This window comes from Cavia porcellus, unplaced genomic scaffold (genome assembly GCF_034190915.1).
Source record: "Cavia porcellus strain 051 isolate PalLab524CR breed Dunkin Hartley unplaced genomic scaffold, mCavPor4.1 scaffold_22, whole genome shotgun sequence".
Classification (NCBI taxonomy): Eukaryota; Metazoa; Chordata; class Mammalia; order Rodentia; family Caviidae; genus Cavia; species Cavia porcellus.
The window spans coordinates 10,631,174-10,647,024 of NW_026947505.1; the positions used below are offsets into that span (position 1 = coordinate 10,631,174).

The window sequence follows — 15,851 nt, forward strand, 5'->3', positions numbered from 1 at the left end:
ACACTCGTCCTGTGAGTAGATTCTGTCCAGGGTGCTGGATATTTCTGGGATTCCTAAAGGCACCTGTTTCCATAGTTGCTACAGTGGTTTGAGTTAGGAAATCTCCTAACACTGGAGATTTCCTCCTTAAGGTTCTTGGGGGCTTGTAATCTCCCATTATTCTTTCTCAATAAATGTCCTTAAATCTATATGAGGTAGAAAAACTGACCTGCAATCTGTTAGATATAGTATGGTATTCAATGTGAGGAATCTGAGAATTATTTGACATTATTTCTGTTGAGCTGTTTGAAAAGATGTTCAATGAGCTAACACTGACAATGAGTAATTATTTGTTCCCCAAGTGATAATGAAGGTCTGCCATGAATGGGATTCTAGTGGGGGGGAGGAGGTTAGGGAAAGACTGCAGCATAAAAAAATGGCCTTTGTCCTTAAGCAGGTCACGGCCTAAGAGGAGAGGAGACCACAGCCAAGCAATCGCAGTACACATGCCACGTACCATGGAAGGCCTGAGTTCAGCCGGCCAGGGGAGCTTGCATGGAGACCACAGTTGTTTCTGAGTGGAAAATCTTTCTAAACTAAGACCTGAAGGAAGCAGTGTGCCAAAGGAGAGAAACTGGGGCCGAAATGCATGCCTGGCAGGTGCAGGGCACACGCAGCTCTCATGTGCTCCTAGCAGTGTTGGGCTCACCCCTTTAATGGTGGAAGGAACCAAGCCTGGAAGTGCAGCAGACAGACTGCCTTCCAGACTGGGTTGTTTCAAAGCCTCGTGTCCTTAGGAAGCCAAAAGGAAGAGGCAGCTCCTCACTGTCTCCTTTACTCCATCAGTTTGTGGCATGTCTTAGATCATGATAATAGGAAAAATCTGTTGCCTCCCACCTCTCCCATATCAGTGAGGAGTGTTTTCCACTGACTGTGTGTCAGTAGCTGTCAGTCAGTCACATCCCTTGACTACACATGGCTTGTAGAGCACAGTGCTTGATGGGTTATAAAATTTCAGAGGAAAGAGGTTTTTCATTTAATCAGAAAATCATAGCATTTGCATACTCATGCATGTGTGCACATATGCACACAAGTGCACACACAATACCAAGCTCTCCTCAGAATGGTAGCCCTCACACATAACTGGTAGAATCCAAAGAGCAGAGGGAGCAGGCTCTCCAGCAAGCCTGCAGAGTCCAAGTCCAGTGTGTTCACTGTCACCCCTGTGGGGACTTCCATTCCTAACAGTCACAGAGGGACCCATTTCTCCTGTCCTAGACCCAAAAGCTGAATTCCTTGGGATTTTATTTCAGTTACTTTTATTTTCATGTGTTTGTGCTGCTAGGAATCAAACCCAGGGCCTTGTGTGTGCTAAGTGCTTTACCATTGAACTACATCCTCAACCTGTGGTTGGTGTAAGTTTAAATTTAAGCAGAAAGCAAACCTTAAGCAGAAAGCAAAAAAGTCCCCCATCATGAAGGGGAAAGTTGAGAGATGGGCTTTCAGTATGGAGGAGAAATTAAAATGCTGAGAGGCGCAGACCACTTCGCTTTCCTCTGGACAATATGATTGGGCTGAATCTCCATGCAAGGTAATGCTCTAGAGGCCAAAGTTACAAAGACGAACTTAAAATGATAGGCTTCCCCCTATGCAGAGAGACCAGCAAGTCCATGTATGTTTTATATTTTATGTTAAAATTTAATGTGTATCAATTTGTATCATTCTCAAACCTCTAATGGATTTTGGTGATGACTTGCCTCTGGTTCACATCAGGTGGGTTAGGAGACCACCATTATATCACAGATGCTGAGCAACTTAGTGGAAGAGAAGATGCATACGTGGAAAGGCAGAGTACAGCGTGGCCTCTGATGAGTGCTGAAAAAATGTCTCATGCAGTGGCTGAATGGGGACGGGAGGGAGAGGTCACTCTGGGCTCCAGTGACTGGGGCGGGCTTCATGGCTGAGGAACTTCGTGAGTTTTGTTGATTAGCTTCTGTAACTTAAACCATTAGTGTGATATAGGTACATAGATATATATTTGGCTAGCAGATGGATAGAAAAGGAGTAGTCATTTTACACTCACTAGGATAAGAAACAAAAAAAGACAATAAATTATGATGCTTGCCGATACCTTTTTCTTTGATCATTTAAACATGGAAAGGTGTATCCAAGGAAGGCTTAGTCTGTTCCTAACACTGTCTTATGTTTTTGTATTGTGCTCCATTTTTAAAGAATTGCTGCTTCGCTCTCTGAAACAGACCATTTTTTAGTTTATTATAATTTCAATCACTAGTAGAAATAAACCCAGATGCAAATATATGAATGATCCATAACTTTTCTGCTTTCTTTAGTGAGCAGTGAATTACTGTATCTCCTCCAGGTACACAAAACCTGTGGAGGCTTCTGTGCTTTGGCACACATTTTCGGCTATGTGGTTTAGCCTTTATCTTTTCGAAAATCATTATTTATGTTACATTACAGAACAAAGTAAATCTTTTTTGGGTTCTGTACCCCGCCACACAGCGTGGCACTAATTTAAAAGGGCAGAGGAAGTTACAGTAGAGCGGGACGCTGCCCTGGCATGCCGGGAGGGCTGAAGGACGTTTTACAGTAGGGAGCTGCTCTGGCAGCTCGCCTTGTGCTTGGAACACCACTGACTTTCTACCACAGTGGATGGAACACAAAGCCCTTTCCAGCGGATCAGGCCTGGGCTCTGCGAGGTAAATGCAAGTCCACAGTGTGTGTCTGACACACATCTGTCACTCAGGAGCACCCCACGATTGTGCTAAATTATTAACTTTGTTCTAATTAGCATTCAGTGCCCATGCTGTCACCTAGCAACCAGAAGTTTGAGGTTGGACTCAGTGTCCCTGATTTGCGGGCATTTCTTCATCGTCAGTATTACGTCACCAGAGTAATGTCGCTTTTTTTTTAACAAGGGATCAATTGATAGACCCAGAGAATACACTTGAGTTTGTCTTTCAGCCTTTGATTTTACCCAAGACTTCACTTGCTCTGCTGCAGAAGTCTGTCTGGTTTCCAAGGGCCAAGCAGCTGCATGTGTACCCCTGTTGCATGTGTATCTCTTCCGTTTCTGTGGTGTGTGTCTATCAGTCTGTTCTGTTCACTTTCTCATTTATAGAGAACACTGAAAACCACTCTGAAACTCCGGCAGCTCCTGCTCTACTTCCTCCAGCTCCTCCTAAGCCTAAACCCAAACCTAAACCCAAAAAATCACCTGTGTCTCCTAAAGGGGCCACTGCTGGGCCCAGCCACAAAGGTGACGAAGTACCTCCCATTAAAAAAAATGCCAAGGCTCCTGGCAAGCAGGTCCCTGCCCCTCCGCCCAAGCCAGCAAGCCGAAACACGACCCAAGAGGCTGGTGAGTACACCCCCAGGGCACGGCAGGCCTGAGTCCAGGGCACTCAGCTCCGGGAGGGGACTGTTCTTTGAGGAGTGAAGGACTTTTGGTGTCTTAGGATGCAACGCCAGTAGATTCAGCTTTGACACACAATGAAGTACTATTCTGCTATAAAGAAAGAAATGTGAGTCATTTGTAGGAAAATGGATTTCTAATGTTAAGTGAAATAAATCAGATGCATACCCTGAAGTTTCATAGTCACATAGTTTCTTTTATATGAGAAACTCAAAGTATAAATAAATTAAAGACCAAAATAAAAGATGAAAAGAAGATCTTTTACAAATGGGAAGGGGACCAAGACATGGAGGGAGGAAGAGGGAAGGGACTTAAAAAGAATTACTATGTGTTATGTATGTATCCCAGCTCCTTCCGATGAATATAATCTCTACGTATTGGAAATCTATATTAATAAAAATAAAATTTAAAAAACGAAAGAGTGACAGGAGATTCCTTTGTAGCCGTCTGCTGGAGGAAAGTCAGCTGGTTGCTTCGTTCTTCTTGGTATCCACTCTTGGCACACGAGACCCAGCTGAAGGATGCAGGGCGTAGCCTGCCTGATGATGGGTGCTGATCCGATATAATATTGTTTAGACGTTGATGGATTTTCTGCCTGCTACAGTTTACAGGTGGCTGTTTCATTTGGATTTCAGAATAGCTTGGATTCATATAAAATATGACACATCTTGACATCTTTGCTAGCTTATAATGTGTTAAATCTTTAGCATCTATAGTCATCTCTTCTAATAAATGACCAAGGTTGTGGTTCAGTGCCACCCGTTTTCTATTCCAGTCAAAACAGTTTCAGTTATATATGGAGTTGAAAGTTATACGCTCAGTACTCCCTCTGCTGTGGCCTTCTCAGTAGATTTCAGTTTATTCTAAAGCAAAGCATCCTTGGGTAGTGAGGTTACATGTTTCCATTGCAAATCAGCAGTAGGATATTTGACACTCCTATTGTATTTAGCTTTATGTATTCGTCATCCAGCTTTCCTTTCCAGTTGGATAATCAGTGCAAAACGGCACCCCTGTTCTTCTACCAAAGTGGGGAATAGAGATGCCTATCACGTCGTCTAGCCTTTAAAGGGACACTAATCAAAATCCACGTGCTCAGTGGCCTTTTACCATAAACATGCATAAAAATTCTCCTGTACTGTAAAAAGTCTTATTTTCCTTAAAATCAGCAGCAACTTTCTAGCAATTGCCTACCAGGGTTTTCCTTTGTGCTCATATTTTCTCCCTTGTAGTTTGTACCCATAATACTCAAATTCAGAGAATGGATTAGTTGATAGTGTAACTGCTCTTTGAAAGCAAATAGATCCCTCTCCCTGGGATCCTTTTGTCCCACTTTTGACCTTTAGGTCTGAATGTCTTCTATTCAGCTTTAAAATGAAATGTCTCAGGATGATGTGCCAGCAGTGCATGGGGACCATTTCCTCAAGGGCTGGCTCCCTCTTGCCTCAGTGTCCCAGCTTGTCGCCTGTGTGATCACCTGGCCAAGTGCACGAGCAACACCTGGAGTGAGGCTGGCACTAAGCTGCTTCTTAAAGGAAAGCCCTGAACTCAGTCTGCCCTTGGGAACTGACAGCCTGTCTTAAACCAGCGTCCCACTTCCTCCTTCCCCACATGAGGAGAGTTCACTGTGGCTCAGCTGGAATTCTCAGAAGAAGCTGGTGAGGAATGTAAGGGCAGGGTCAGCTTTCATGATAAATGTTGTAGTTATTTCCAGATAGTTTACTTGACTGTTTATTTAGAGACTCTTCATGTCTGTATATAGACTCTTGATGTTCCTAAGAGAATCCAGTCATTTTATCCATCGCATGACGTATAGGAGAATTGGGCCCTTATACAAGTAAGCACTGTCGCAGAGAACCAGGGGTTGCATTAAAATTACCAGAAAGGCCACTGTGCAAGAACCCTTTCATCCAACATGGGATGATACTCGTCAGAACCCGGCTGATGCTCCATGTGTATCCATTTAGAATTTGCTGCATGGTACTTTTATATTATTTTAATTATGTTGACCTTCTAGAAAAGTTAGTTCAAATTCTTAATTTTCAGTCAGATGTTGTAAATTCTTAAACCACGGAACCACCTGTCAGGTTAGAACATTAGCAGCTCTCCCAGGGAGGTGAGGCTAAGTCTCCCTTATTCTTTCTCGTATTACACATTATGAACAACAAACGTTCTTAACTGAGAGGTGGCATTTTTTAAGTGAAGATTGATTTCAGGCAAGTGCTGTCATTTTAGAATGAAATTAAAGAAAAATATAATAGGGCTTGAATTTGTGCTCCAGGCACTGAAAAAATTATTCTTTCCCTTAAGACAGTCTAAAGTTAAGTTTTCTATTGGAAATAAAAGATCCCCCCCAAAATTATTAGAATTCATATGTTGCAGACATTGTTTAACTTAAGAAAATAATTTACCAAATAATTAAGAAAATAATTGAAGTAGGCACCTAATCCATGTCTTTGTTGCAAAATAAAGAAGCAAATAAACTTAGAGTTTAAATGGAAAGAGTATGCTGAATGAATTTAATTTCATTAAGTAAAGGTTGTTAACTATAAAGATACAGTAACAAGACAGGATGAGGGCCGTGGTTCTAGCTCCTTCATATCTCTAAATTACAAAGATTCCAAAGCAGGACACTCCCATCAAGCCTGGATCTTGGCACTGACATCAGCTTTTCCTGCATGTCACATTCATGATGTCTTGCATCTCATTGTCTAGTTTTTTCTTTGTTCTTTGTCCCTTGACTCTCAGTTGACTTCAATGTGGTTATACTGAGGTAAGTTACTGCAGCATCTGTTTGCAATTCAGGTTAGTTCCATGATACTAGCAAGATACTTTTCTAATAATCTGTGAAGAGTTTAAAACCTCTCACCCCTGTGAAAAGAAGAAATGTGTAGCCATTGTAAGGGAAGAAGCAACTCAGAGAAGATGTAATTTATGAAGGCCGTGAAACAAGAGTATCCTCACAGGAGTTTGAGTGTGTGTCCTGAGATGACAAAAAGAACAGGATCATTAACTTGGTGCTCCTGAAAACAGTTTGGTTGGAGCCAGTGCTGTCCGTCGGTAGGCAAGTCCACCATAGCAGTCCCCTGGGGACCGCATAAGTGGTAACGAGATGAGACTTGCGGAGGTGGAGTCAGGAGCTCTTTCCCTTTGAATTATTCAGATAGCACCACTGTAAATATCGTTGGAATAAAGACAGTTTCCCTGCCTTTTGACCTTTAGAAGGGGTCCTCCCGCCCCTACTCAGCCATGAGTTGTCACCTGTGACGTGTCCACAGTAGGAGGGGGTACAGGCAGTGGGCAGGCTTCCCTCTCTGGAGTTATGGGGACAGCTGGTTTGGAGTTGACTCTTTTAGCAGTGAGATGATTGAATTTGCTGTTGACCCAGAAAGAAACGGGTGGTGCACACCCTGGCTTCTTACAAATATGGGCCACCACTCCATTCTCAGAAGTACGTCATAGGACACATTAAATTTCTGAATAGCTCAGATATGTGCTATATTGACTCGTTGCTGGTAATGGTCTACTCCACACTATAATATCTCTAGAGCCTACAAGAACCTTTCCAGGTGACCTTACAGAGCTCAAGATTTCCCTTCTCACTGGTCCAGCCAAAGACTGGAGGAAGAAGATAATAACGGACCCCTGTCTGTTAGTTTGTAAACTTCCTCCCTCCTAGATTCGAGGTACAGATGGGGCAGAAAACAAGACTACTGTCAGTATTAGCCAATTTTCTCTCATTTATTTATCCAACAAGTTTTAAAGGGAGCATTTTAAATGACAATGCCAATTGCAGTTCAGTTGCTTTATTTTAGAAGTATTCTTCTGTTCTTCAATTTTTAATGCAAAACCTCTCTATTTTTAGCTGGTTCTTCTCATTCAAAAAAACCAACTGGCTCCAAAGCATCAGCTTCACCATCTACTTCATCCACCTCTTCACGTCCCAAAGCTCCAAAAGAGACAGCTGCTAGCAAAACAGGGACAGTGGGGACCACAAAGGGCAAGAAGAAACCGGGCAAGCAGCCAACAGCTTCTCGCCTGTCCTCAGACAGCTTGACCACTGGAGCATCTGATCTCAAAGGAGAGCCTTCTGAGGCTGGAGCGGAGAGTCTCCAGCCTGAGCAGACTGGCCCCGGGGCCGAGGAACAGAGTGCTGGCAAAGCCAGGCCCACGGTCCCTCCTCCTCCTGTGGCTGCACCACCGTCTCCCCCTGCCCCTCCTCTGCTCCTTGATGATCAGTGTATTATGGCCCCAGACACTCCTGTGGTCCTGGTCAGCGACAGTGCTGACCTGCCCATCGCTACCTTAGACCCAAGTCAGCTCCTTTGGACCGAAGAGCCAACCGACAGAACCATTCTGCACTCAGGCGCTGGCTTAAGTGTCAGCAGAGAAAACGCTAAATGGTGAGTCGGGGCGCAGACCCCACAGTCCCTCTGAATTCTGAAGCTCACTGAAGTATTCTGTTAGTAACAAGGAACCTGGTTTGCTGGTTTGCTTTCCTTTGTCATGCAGTCTGCACACATACCGAGTCCATCCACTGGCTTGGCTGAGCTCTGCCCTGGGGATGCCATGATCTGTGGAGGAAATCACTCCCATATCACGGACAAATGCCGCTACAGATCTGTGATTGTCAAGCACATAAAGAGCCTGGGTCAGCACAGCTTAGCCAGCTCTTCTCTTGTCCCTAGACAGTTTGTTTCTCTTCCCTTATAGTGTTTATTTTAAATCTCTGCCACTTGGGTCCAGATTGCTCACTCCCTCCTGCGCACCTTCATTTCAGTATGTTGCATTTATGTTCCAAGAAATTTAAGACCTTCAGGAAAAGTTTTAAGTTCTGACTCCTTCTCACCCGACTGTAGAGTGGTTCTTCTCTTTGCTCTCTTAATTCTCCATCAGCTTAAATTTCATCTCCTCTGTGGAGCCTTCCAATGCTTCTGGACAGAAGTGACTTAATCTACTATGCTCACAAAAAACCTCTTTCCTCCTGCGTGTGCACCATGTGTCATTGACCTCTGTGGCCTCAGCAGCCAAGTACAGTGTCCAGGACGCTGTAGGAATATTCAGTGGATGGGTATTAAGTTGTTGAATAAAAATGAAAAGGCGACCTAATGGAGGGTCAGGGAAATGGGCCTCCCCCACTGCAGTGGAAGCTGTATTGAAGATGACCCGGATGCTAGATTCTATGCATAGATGATAACAGAAGATAAAAGGCTGTGGTCAAGCAGTCTCAGTTCTGTTGAAGAAGGTGTCCAAATAGTGGACACCTTGGGTTAGTGGCACTGTCATCTGCTTGCTCATTCCAGAAACCCGGAGTTTATCCTTCAGTCCTCATTCTCCTTTACTCCCTCTATCAAGTCACTCACAAAGGCCTCAAGGGCAGGTGAGCCCTCGTTTCCAAAAGGATAAGAAGAGGCTTCTTAGACTACAGTAGATACAGTTTGGTCTAGGAAGAGCTGTGAAAGTCCAGGCTCTTCTCTCCTTATTCTGAAAGTAAAATCTATATTTAATTATCAAGTGTTTCAGTAAGCTCTCTCTCAAGTTTTTTGTCATGTTATAATTTTTTTAAAGTACATTAATTGAGTCGGTTTTGCTCAAGACACTAAAATATTAACTTTAATTAAATTGCTGAAAGATACACGTTGCAAGAACAAATGAAAACCTTCATTTTTTGAGTACTAATGTCAGGAACTAAGTGCTACACACTTGCTACCGTTTAATGTGCCCAAATCTTCCCTGAGGTATCCCAGCTTTATAGATAAGGTACTGGAAAATGGCAAAATAGTTTTGCCTAGTTAATCATGGCAAAGTTCACATTACCTAGTTACCTACCTGGAAGACCTAAATGGAGACCTAGCACTGTACAAGGAATTCCAGACTTTGAATCATTTCCTAAGGTTTCAAAGCAGTGTTGCTTTTACTTCTACTGCTATTTCCTTTCTAATAGTTTACTTCTTTAATTTTGTTTTGAGCAGTATGATTGGAAGGCAAGCCAAGGAAAGTTAAAAGTCGAATTACTTATTTCTCTGACATTTTATTAAAAGATACAGGGAAAAGAAGATATTGAAATGAATAGTCTGTCTCATGCTATGCCTGGGACAAGGTAATTGATAACGAAGAGAAATTTATTGAATTACAGTTCTGGAGGCCAGGAAGTCCAAGGTCAGGTCTTTAGCTATTGGCCAGGGCCTTCTCGTGGCATCAGCACAGGGCAGAAGCAGGACAGTCCAAGGGTGTGAGAGGTGACTCCTCTCTTGTAGGTCCTCTATGTGATGCCATTAATCTGTTCATTAATGCTTTGCCCTCATGATCCAAACACCTTCCATTAGACCTCACTTTTCAGCAATTTACACTTGTCAGCAGTTCAGTTTTCAAGACTTGACTTCTGTGAGGAGATACGTTCAAGCTATAGCAGTGTCCTTAATTCTTCCAGCACAGAGCAAGTGTCTTTCTTTAATTATAGTAATTAGTTTTAATATTGCAATTACTTCGCACTATAAAACTGAACATTTGTTCTTGCAACGTGTATCTTTCCTTCTCTGGGAAATAAATATATTAAGCACAAAAGAACAAAAGTGAGCCAGAGCCAGGCAGACTAGTTCAGAGAAGTTGTTTTGTTTTGGATTTTTTGCTTGTTTATTTTTATCAAAATACTGACCAACCTGTCCAGAGATGTTTAAGACCACATCTGAAATTTTGGAAATAGATTATATAAGTTGATCATTCAGTATACTAAAGAACAAGTGCAATGTGTAAAATTCTTCCTTTGCTAGTCTTAGGCATACAGATGCCCGTGTCCAAAGGTGACCTAATTCTACCCAGTACATTTCCCTAATCCTTAAGACAGTGCATTTTACTATTGTGCTAAGCACTGCACTGCATACTGGGTGCCTACCCATCATCTTCAGCCCTAGTGAGTGAAGAGTTGTCAAGGTAGCTCCAGCTTTCCATTTCTACTGATAGTGTAATCAGAGGGAGCAAGCTTGGAGCATCTTGAGCTACTCAGGAGATTTAAAATAGCTTTTCCTACTAGTCAAGGTAACTAATGCTTTCCTAGAAGAAATCATAGAGATTCTCTTTTCTCTATATGCTTCAGAATTAAGCATTCAAATTATAATTCATTCTACTGGGGTAGTTAGTGTTTGCTCCTGAATTAATGAACTTGGAGTTACTAGTCTTTCTACTTTGCTTCCAAATTCTTTCTTCCTTTTCAAGTGAATATTTGAATTTTTGGCTCTTACTTGTTTTACTTAGAATTCTCCTTGAGTTATATTTAGTCCCCTAATGTGTGAAAAACTGTCGTTTTATGAAAAGTCTTCTGTTTGTAATACAAATATCAAAACTTTAAAGAGGGCAAGTGACTGTGTATAAAAATATCTACCTCTATTCCCATATTACACGGTGCCAGCTCCTTGGGAGATCTCTATTCGTTGGCACCTTTATCAACAACACATGTGTTATACATGTGAGCTGAAACTAATTGGCCCACTTTGAGGCCACATCTACAGTAACTTGTTGAGTCTATTTTACAAGCATTTATGAAATGGTCATGTGTGCTATGCGTACCGGACCTCTATGATGAAAAATGAGATCAGATCAAAAGCATGTGTTCACGCCTACAAATTTAGAATATTTAATATTGAAGTATAACTTTAATAAAATTTATAATAAATGTAAAAGAAAATGTGGCATTTAATAAGTAGACTGAGAGTCCTCAACCTATCTAGGCTTAAGCTGATGGCTTCATTGGGCAGCTGTCTAATGATCCTTGTTGGCTCCATATGTAGTGTAGGACACTTACAACTGTATGTGGGACTCTCTGCAAACTGTAAAATGTTATAAAATACAAATAGTGAGATTAGAATAAATCAGTAGCATACTAAATTTGTGACCAGTGACACAAACAAGTAAGTTCAACTCAGCAGTATCTTTTGTTCTGCTGTTTCCAGAAGTAATTCTTGATTGCTGTGTCCTTTACACATGTCCTTTTAAGCAAGCATGGCTCCCAAGTGAAAAGTCAGACTGTGGAAAAGGTTTTCTATAAAATTAAGTCTTCTTTAAGATATGATTTCCCACTATAGAAGGCAATATAATGGTTCCTCAAAATATTACACATAGAATCTCACCATATGAATCTGGAACTCCCACATCACACCCTATAAATCTGGAATTCCCATTCTGTATATTCAGCCAAAAAAGTTGAAAGGGAATTAAATTAATATGTCAGTGTTCATAGCACTTACAATAGCCAAAAGGTGGAGACAACCCAAATATCCATGATTCATGAATGGATAGGCAAAATGTACATGGATCTTGGATATCGCCCAGCCTTGAAAAAGAAGGAAACTCCAACACATCCCGTGACATGAATGAACCTTGGTGACGTTGTACTTAATAAAATAAGTCAAACACAGAGGGAGGAACATTGCATGCTTTCACTTATATCAGGTACCTAAAACATTTTCAGAGAGACAGAAATTAGAGTGATAGCTGCCAGAGGCTGGCTCCAAGAAGCATGGGGAATTATTGTTGAATGCAGACAGAATTTTGATTTGGAAAAATGAACAAGTTCTAGAGATTGTTCTTCACACATGGTCAGCGTACCTAATTACCACTGACCTGTACCCTTAGAAATGGCTAGAATGGTTGCTGGTAAACTTTATGCTGTATATATTTCATACAGTAGAAAATGAGATTTCACGTGTCCTTCTGGGAACAAGTCGTTGGGCTGTTGGGTTTTGCTAGGTGAAAAAGAGAATGGCCAGAGTAGAGTTATTCTTTCTAAAGAGTGATGTCTAAATGTGGGTTCTTATGCTCATCTCAGAAAGCATTTAGGGAGGTCTTCTGTATCTTAAAAATGATGATAACATTGTTTTAGATGCGAAAGGATTTTCGTTGTTTTTTGTTTTGTTTTTGAGACAGGGTCTTGCTCCCTAGTTCAGGCTGACCTTGAACTCACGATGTAAACAAGACTGGCCTCAAACTCAGGCTAATCTTCCTGTCTCAGCCTCCCAAGTACTGAGATTATACACATGTGCCATCACACCTGCCTGATGTGAAAGATTTTTTATGTCAATTATATTTTTATTGTAATCTTTGGAAGTTTACATGTGTTGTATGTGAGAGGAACTCCTTAAACCAGAGACCCTTACCTACATAGATAACAAAAAATTATTGCATCCCTGTACATCACCGAAGAGTTCATGTAACTTTTACCCTTCCCATTTCATATTAGTACTATAACTCAGTGAGAAGCAGTTTTACAAATAAAAAAAACAGGAACACAGAAAGGATAAGTGACGTTTGACTGTTGCTATCTAGGCTGGGATGAAAATGCGACTTACTCATATGTTAATGACAGATGAGGCCCCTTCTCAGTGCCGCAGTGCTGGGATGCAAAGCAGTCAGTCCCACCCAAGGCCCTTGTGGGGCTTACGATGCAGACTCGTGAGGGGCAGTCAGGTACAGTGGGCCAAGAACTCCAATGGCATTGTCTTCAGGTCACCTTGGGAACAGACAGGCTGGATGAGGAACTCAACCAGGCCCAGGAAAGATTGCTGAAACAGGTTTACCACGTTCATTTAGTAAATATATTAGACACCACCCAGTGTAGCGTTTTCATTTATCAGAAAAGAATGTCAGACCCTGAGAATGAAGTAGCAGCCCAGCCTTTCCACTTCAGTGATGTTAGGTGACCTAAGCTTGGCTTCTCCTTTCCCAGACTGAGGATGCCTTTGACAGTGAGTCCCTTTCATGGTGTTGATGTCACCAAGGGTTGCTCTGAGCCTTTCATCACCCCGTGTTTTTCTTCCCTTACAGTTTCACCACCAAAGATGAGCTGGAGAAGGCCGCCTCTCACCTTCTGACCCCGGGGCTGATGGGAGAATCTTCAGAGTCCCTCAGTGCCCCAGAGGACGAAGGCACCAGGGAGTACCAGGCCAATGACTCTGACTCAGATGGGCCCATCTTGTACACTGATGACGACGAGGAGGAAGATGAGGACGAGGACGGCAGTGGAGAAAGTAAGATCCCTTTCAGGAAGGAGGGAGGTGAAGAGAAGCAGCTGTGTATTGTAAGCCAGGAGCCTCATTAGCAACCTGATGTTTTTCTTCCCCTCATCTTTCCACATGAGAAATGTTTCTGTCCTAAAGTTTAGCTTGAGAGGAGAGAACAGGTGTTTCCAGAAATGAGGCCACAGGGCTGGATCAGGCCTTTGCAGAGGAAGCGGATGTGCAGGGAATGAAAGCGTTTAAGGAGCGCGACCTCTCTCAGGGAGATCAGAGGCAGCCCTCGGCCTGGGCCTGTTCTTGCAGAAAGAGCATCAAGCAGGAGCCGCTGACTGCACTCATCAGAGTGCTGGGGGCCAGCACTCACTTCTCTCTCACAGAGAAGAGACACGCATATTCAGGAATAACGAATACCTTAAAACTTTTTCTTGCTGCGTGTTTGCAATACATAATGATTGCACTCCTTGTGGAGAATTGGTTAATGTACAGAACACGTCTCAATCCTTTTTCCCCTCTTCCTCTTACCTCTTCCTTCCTTTGCCAGCATTAGATTCATTTATTTATCTTACAAGTTCTTATAAAGTTAATTATCCTGCATACAGCTTAACAGCCATACTAAGGGACGAAAAAATACATAAAATACATAATACAGTTGTAATAAACTAAGACATAATTTCAGATATATTATCCATGCTGGATTACAACAGCCTTTTTTCTCTCTTTTCTCCTATTGTTTGTCTTTTATTTTGCACTTTAGTTATATATTGATTTCTCATGTAAGAGAAAATATGCAATATTTCAGCTTTTGTGTCTGATTTACTTCACTTAACATTACGGTCTCAAGGTGCATCCATTTTCCCACAAATGTCTCAAGTTTATCTTTCTTTATGGCAGAGTAGTACTCCATTGTATATAATACTGTACCAGAGTTTCTTTATCTAATCATTTGTTGATGGACCTATAAACTTCTTCCAAGATTTAGCTGTTATGAATTGTGCAGCTGTAAGTAGGGATATGCATATGTCACTGTGGGATGATAACTTTTAACTCTTTGGGGAAGGTTCCTAGAAGGGAGACAGGGGAGTCAAATGGAATTCCTAGTTTCAATTTTTTGAGGAATCTTGTGGATTCCCATGGTGGTTTTACCAGCTTACTTTCCCACTAGTTTAGTTTCCCACAGCCTCTGCAGCGTTTGGTATTGGTTCTTTCATTGATGATAGCATTGTTTCTGGAGTGTCAGTTGAAAGCTATCTTTTTAGCACTAAAAACAATCACTCATCCACAAAAGGTAGAGGAGTAACCTACCAGGAAAGGACAGCTCTGAAGTGGAACAGAGCTCACCCTCTATGTGTAACTTGGAGAGTTAGAAGGTGCCACTACGTTTCAGGAAGTTTTGAGCAGCATGATTGGGAGGAATTTATAAACATGAAAAATCATTACTAAATAGTGATGAAATAGAAGTTTGTCAAATTCCCTCTAATATGAACAAAGCCAAAATAAATAAATGATTATCATCTATTTGGTAGAGGTTTTGCTTTGTTTTGTTTTGTTTTAATGGTAGTGGGAGCCTGGAGTGGAGCTTGCTCCAGCCTCGAGCAAGCCAGGAAAATGTGCTACCATGAAGCTCCATCCCAGTTCCTGGGATGAGATCCTAAAGTTCTTCAATAACTGGAGGTTAAACATTAATATAAACAATAGACTCTGCCAGCAGGCTGTTGAAAAGAGGAATGGGAAAGACAAGGATTAGCTGTACCAAATAAGGGAAGAGAATAACTTTTTCAGGCTTGAAAAAGGAAAGAAAGAAAGAAAAGCCATTGTGCAATCAGTGGTTTCCACTATGTCAGGAAAAATAAACGTCAGCTGACTCCAAAGGCTGAGGTGATAGTTTGATTTTTTAAAATGGTGCCTCAGAGTTTTTCAGAATGTTTGGAAAATAGTTCTCCATTGTGTTTTTCAAAATGAACTACATCCAACTCAAAAATCTTCTTTCCCTTAGGTGAGCTAGGGTTCCCCTCTTGCACGTGGATAAAGAATTTCGCCTGGTCTTGTTTAAAATGCATGCCAGGAATAACCTGAGTGCTGCTGGATCAGTGCTGAATTTCTGCCTTTTTTTGATCCTCAGGTGCTTTGGCAAGTAAAATACGGCGAAGGGATACTCTTGCTATCAAACTTGGCAACAGACCATCTAAGAAGGAGTTAGAGGACAAAAATATCTTGCAGCGGACATCTGAAGAAGAGAGACAGGAAATCCGACAACAAATTGGAACCAAGCTGGTCAGGTAATCGCTGGCACTTTAGTTCAGCACTTACTAATTCATACTTGTCTTTCTGCCCAGATTTTGTTCCTAGCTGGGATCATTGTGGATTTCTTGTGTTCCGGGGAACTTGGCCCATCAGGCCTTCTAAAGTTGGTCTTGGATGGTGAACCATTCAAA

At 41.9% G+C, this 15,851-nt stretch overlaps 1 protein-coding gene across 8 annotated transcripts in view; it reads left to right on the forward strand.

Annotated features, from left to right (window-relative positions):
• Phactr2 (phosphatase and actin regulator 2) overlaps positions 1–15,851 on the forward strand; it is a 268,905-nt gene that overhangs the window by 215,087 nt on the left and 37,967 nt on the right. For 5 of the 8 annotated variants that reach the window (XM_063233411.1, XM_063233412.1, XM_023563247.2 and 2 more), the window contains 4 exons: positions 3,122–3,361; positions 7,278–7,815; positions 13,229–13,431; positions 15,539–15,695. In XM_063233411.1, coding sequence (XP_063089481.1) covers positions 3,122–3,361; positions 7,278–7,815; positions 13,229–13,431; positions 15,539–15,695 — 1,138 coding nt within the window. The remainder of the gene's footprint in view (positions 1–3,121; positions 3,362–7,277; positions 7,816–13,228; positions 13,432–15,538; positions 15,696–15,851) is intronic. The other 3 variants (XM_003465632.4, XM_063233415.1, XM_063233416.1) reach the window with 1 other exon arrangement.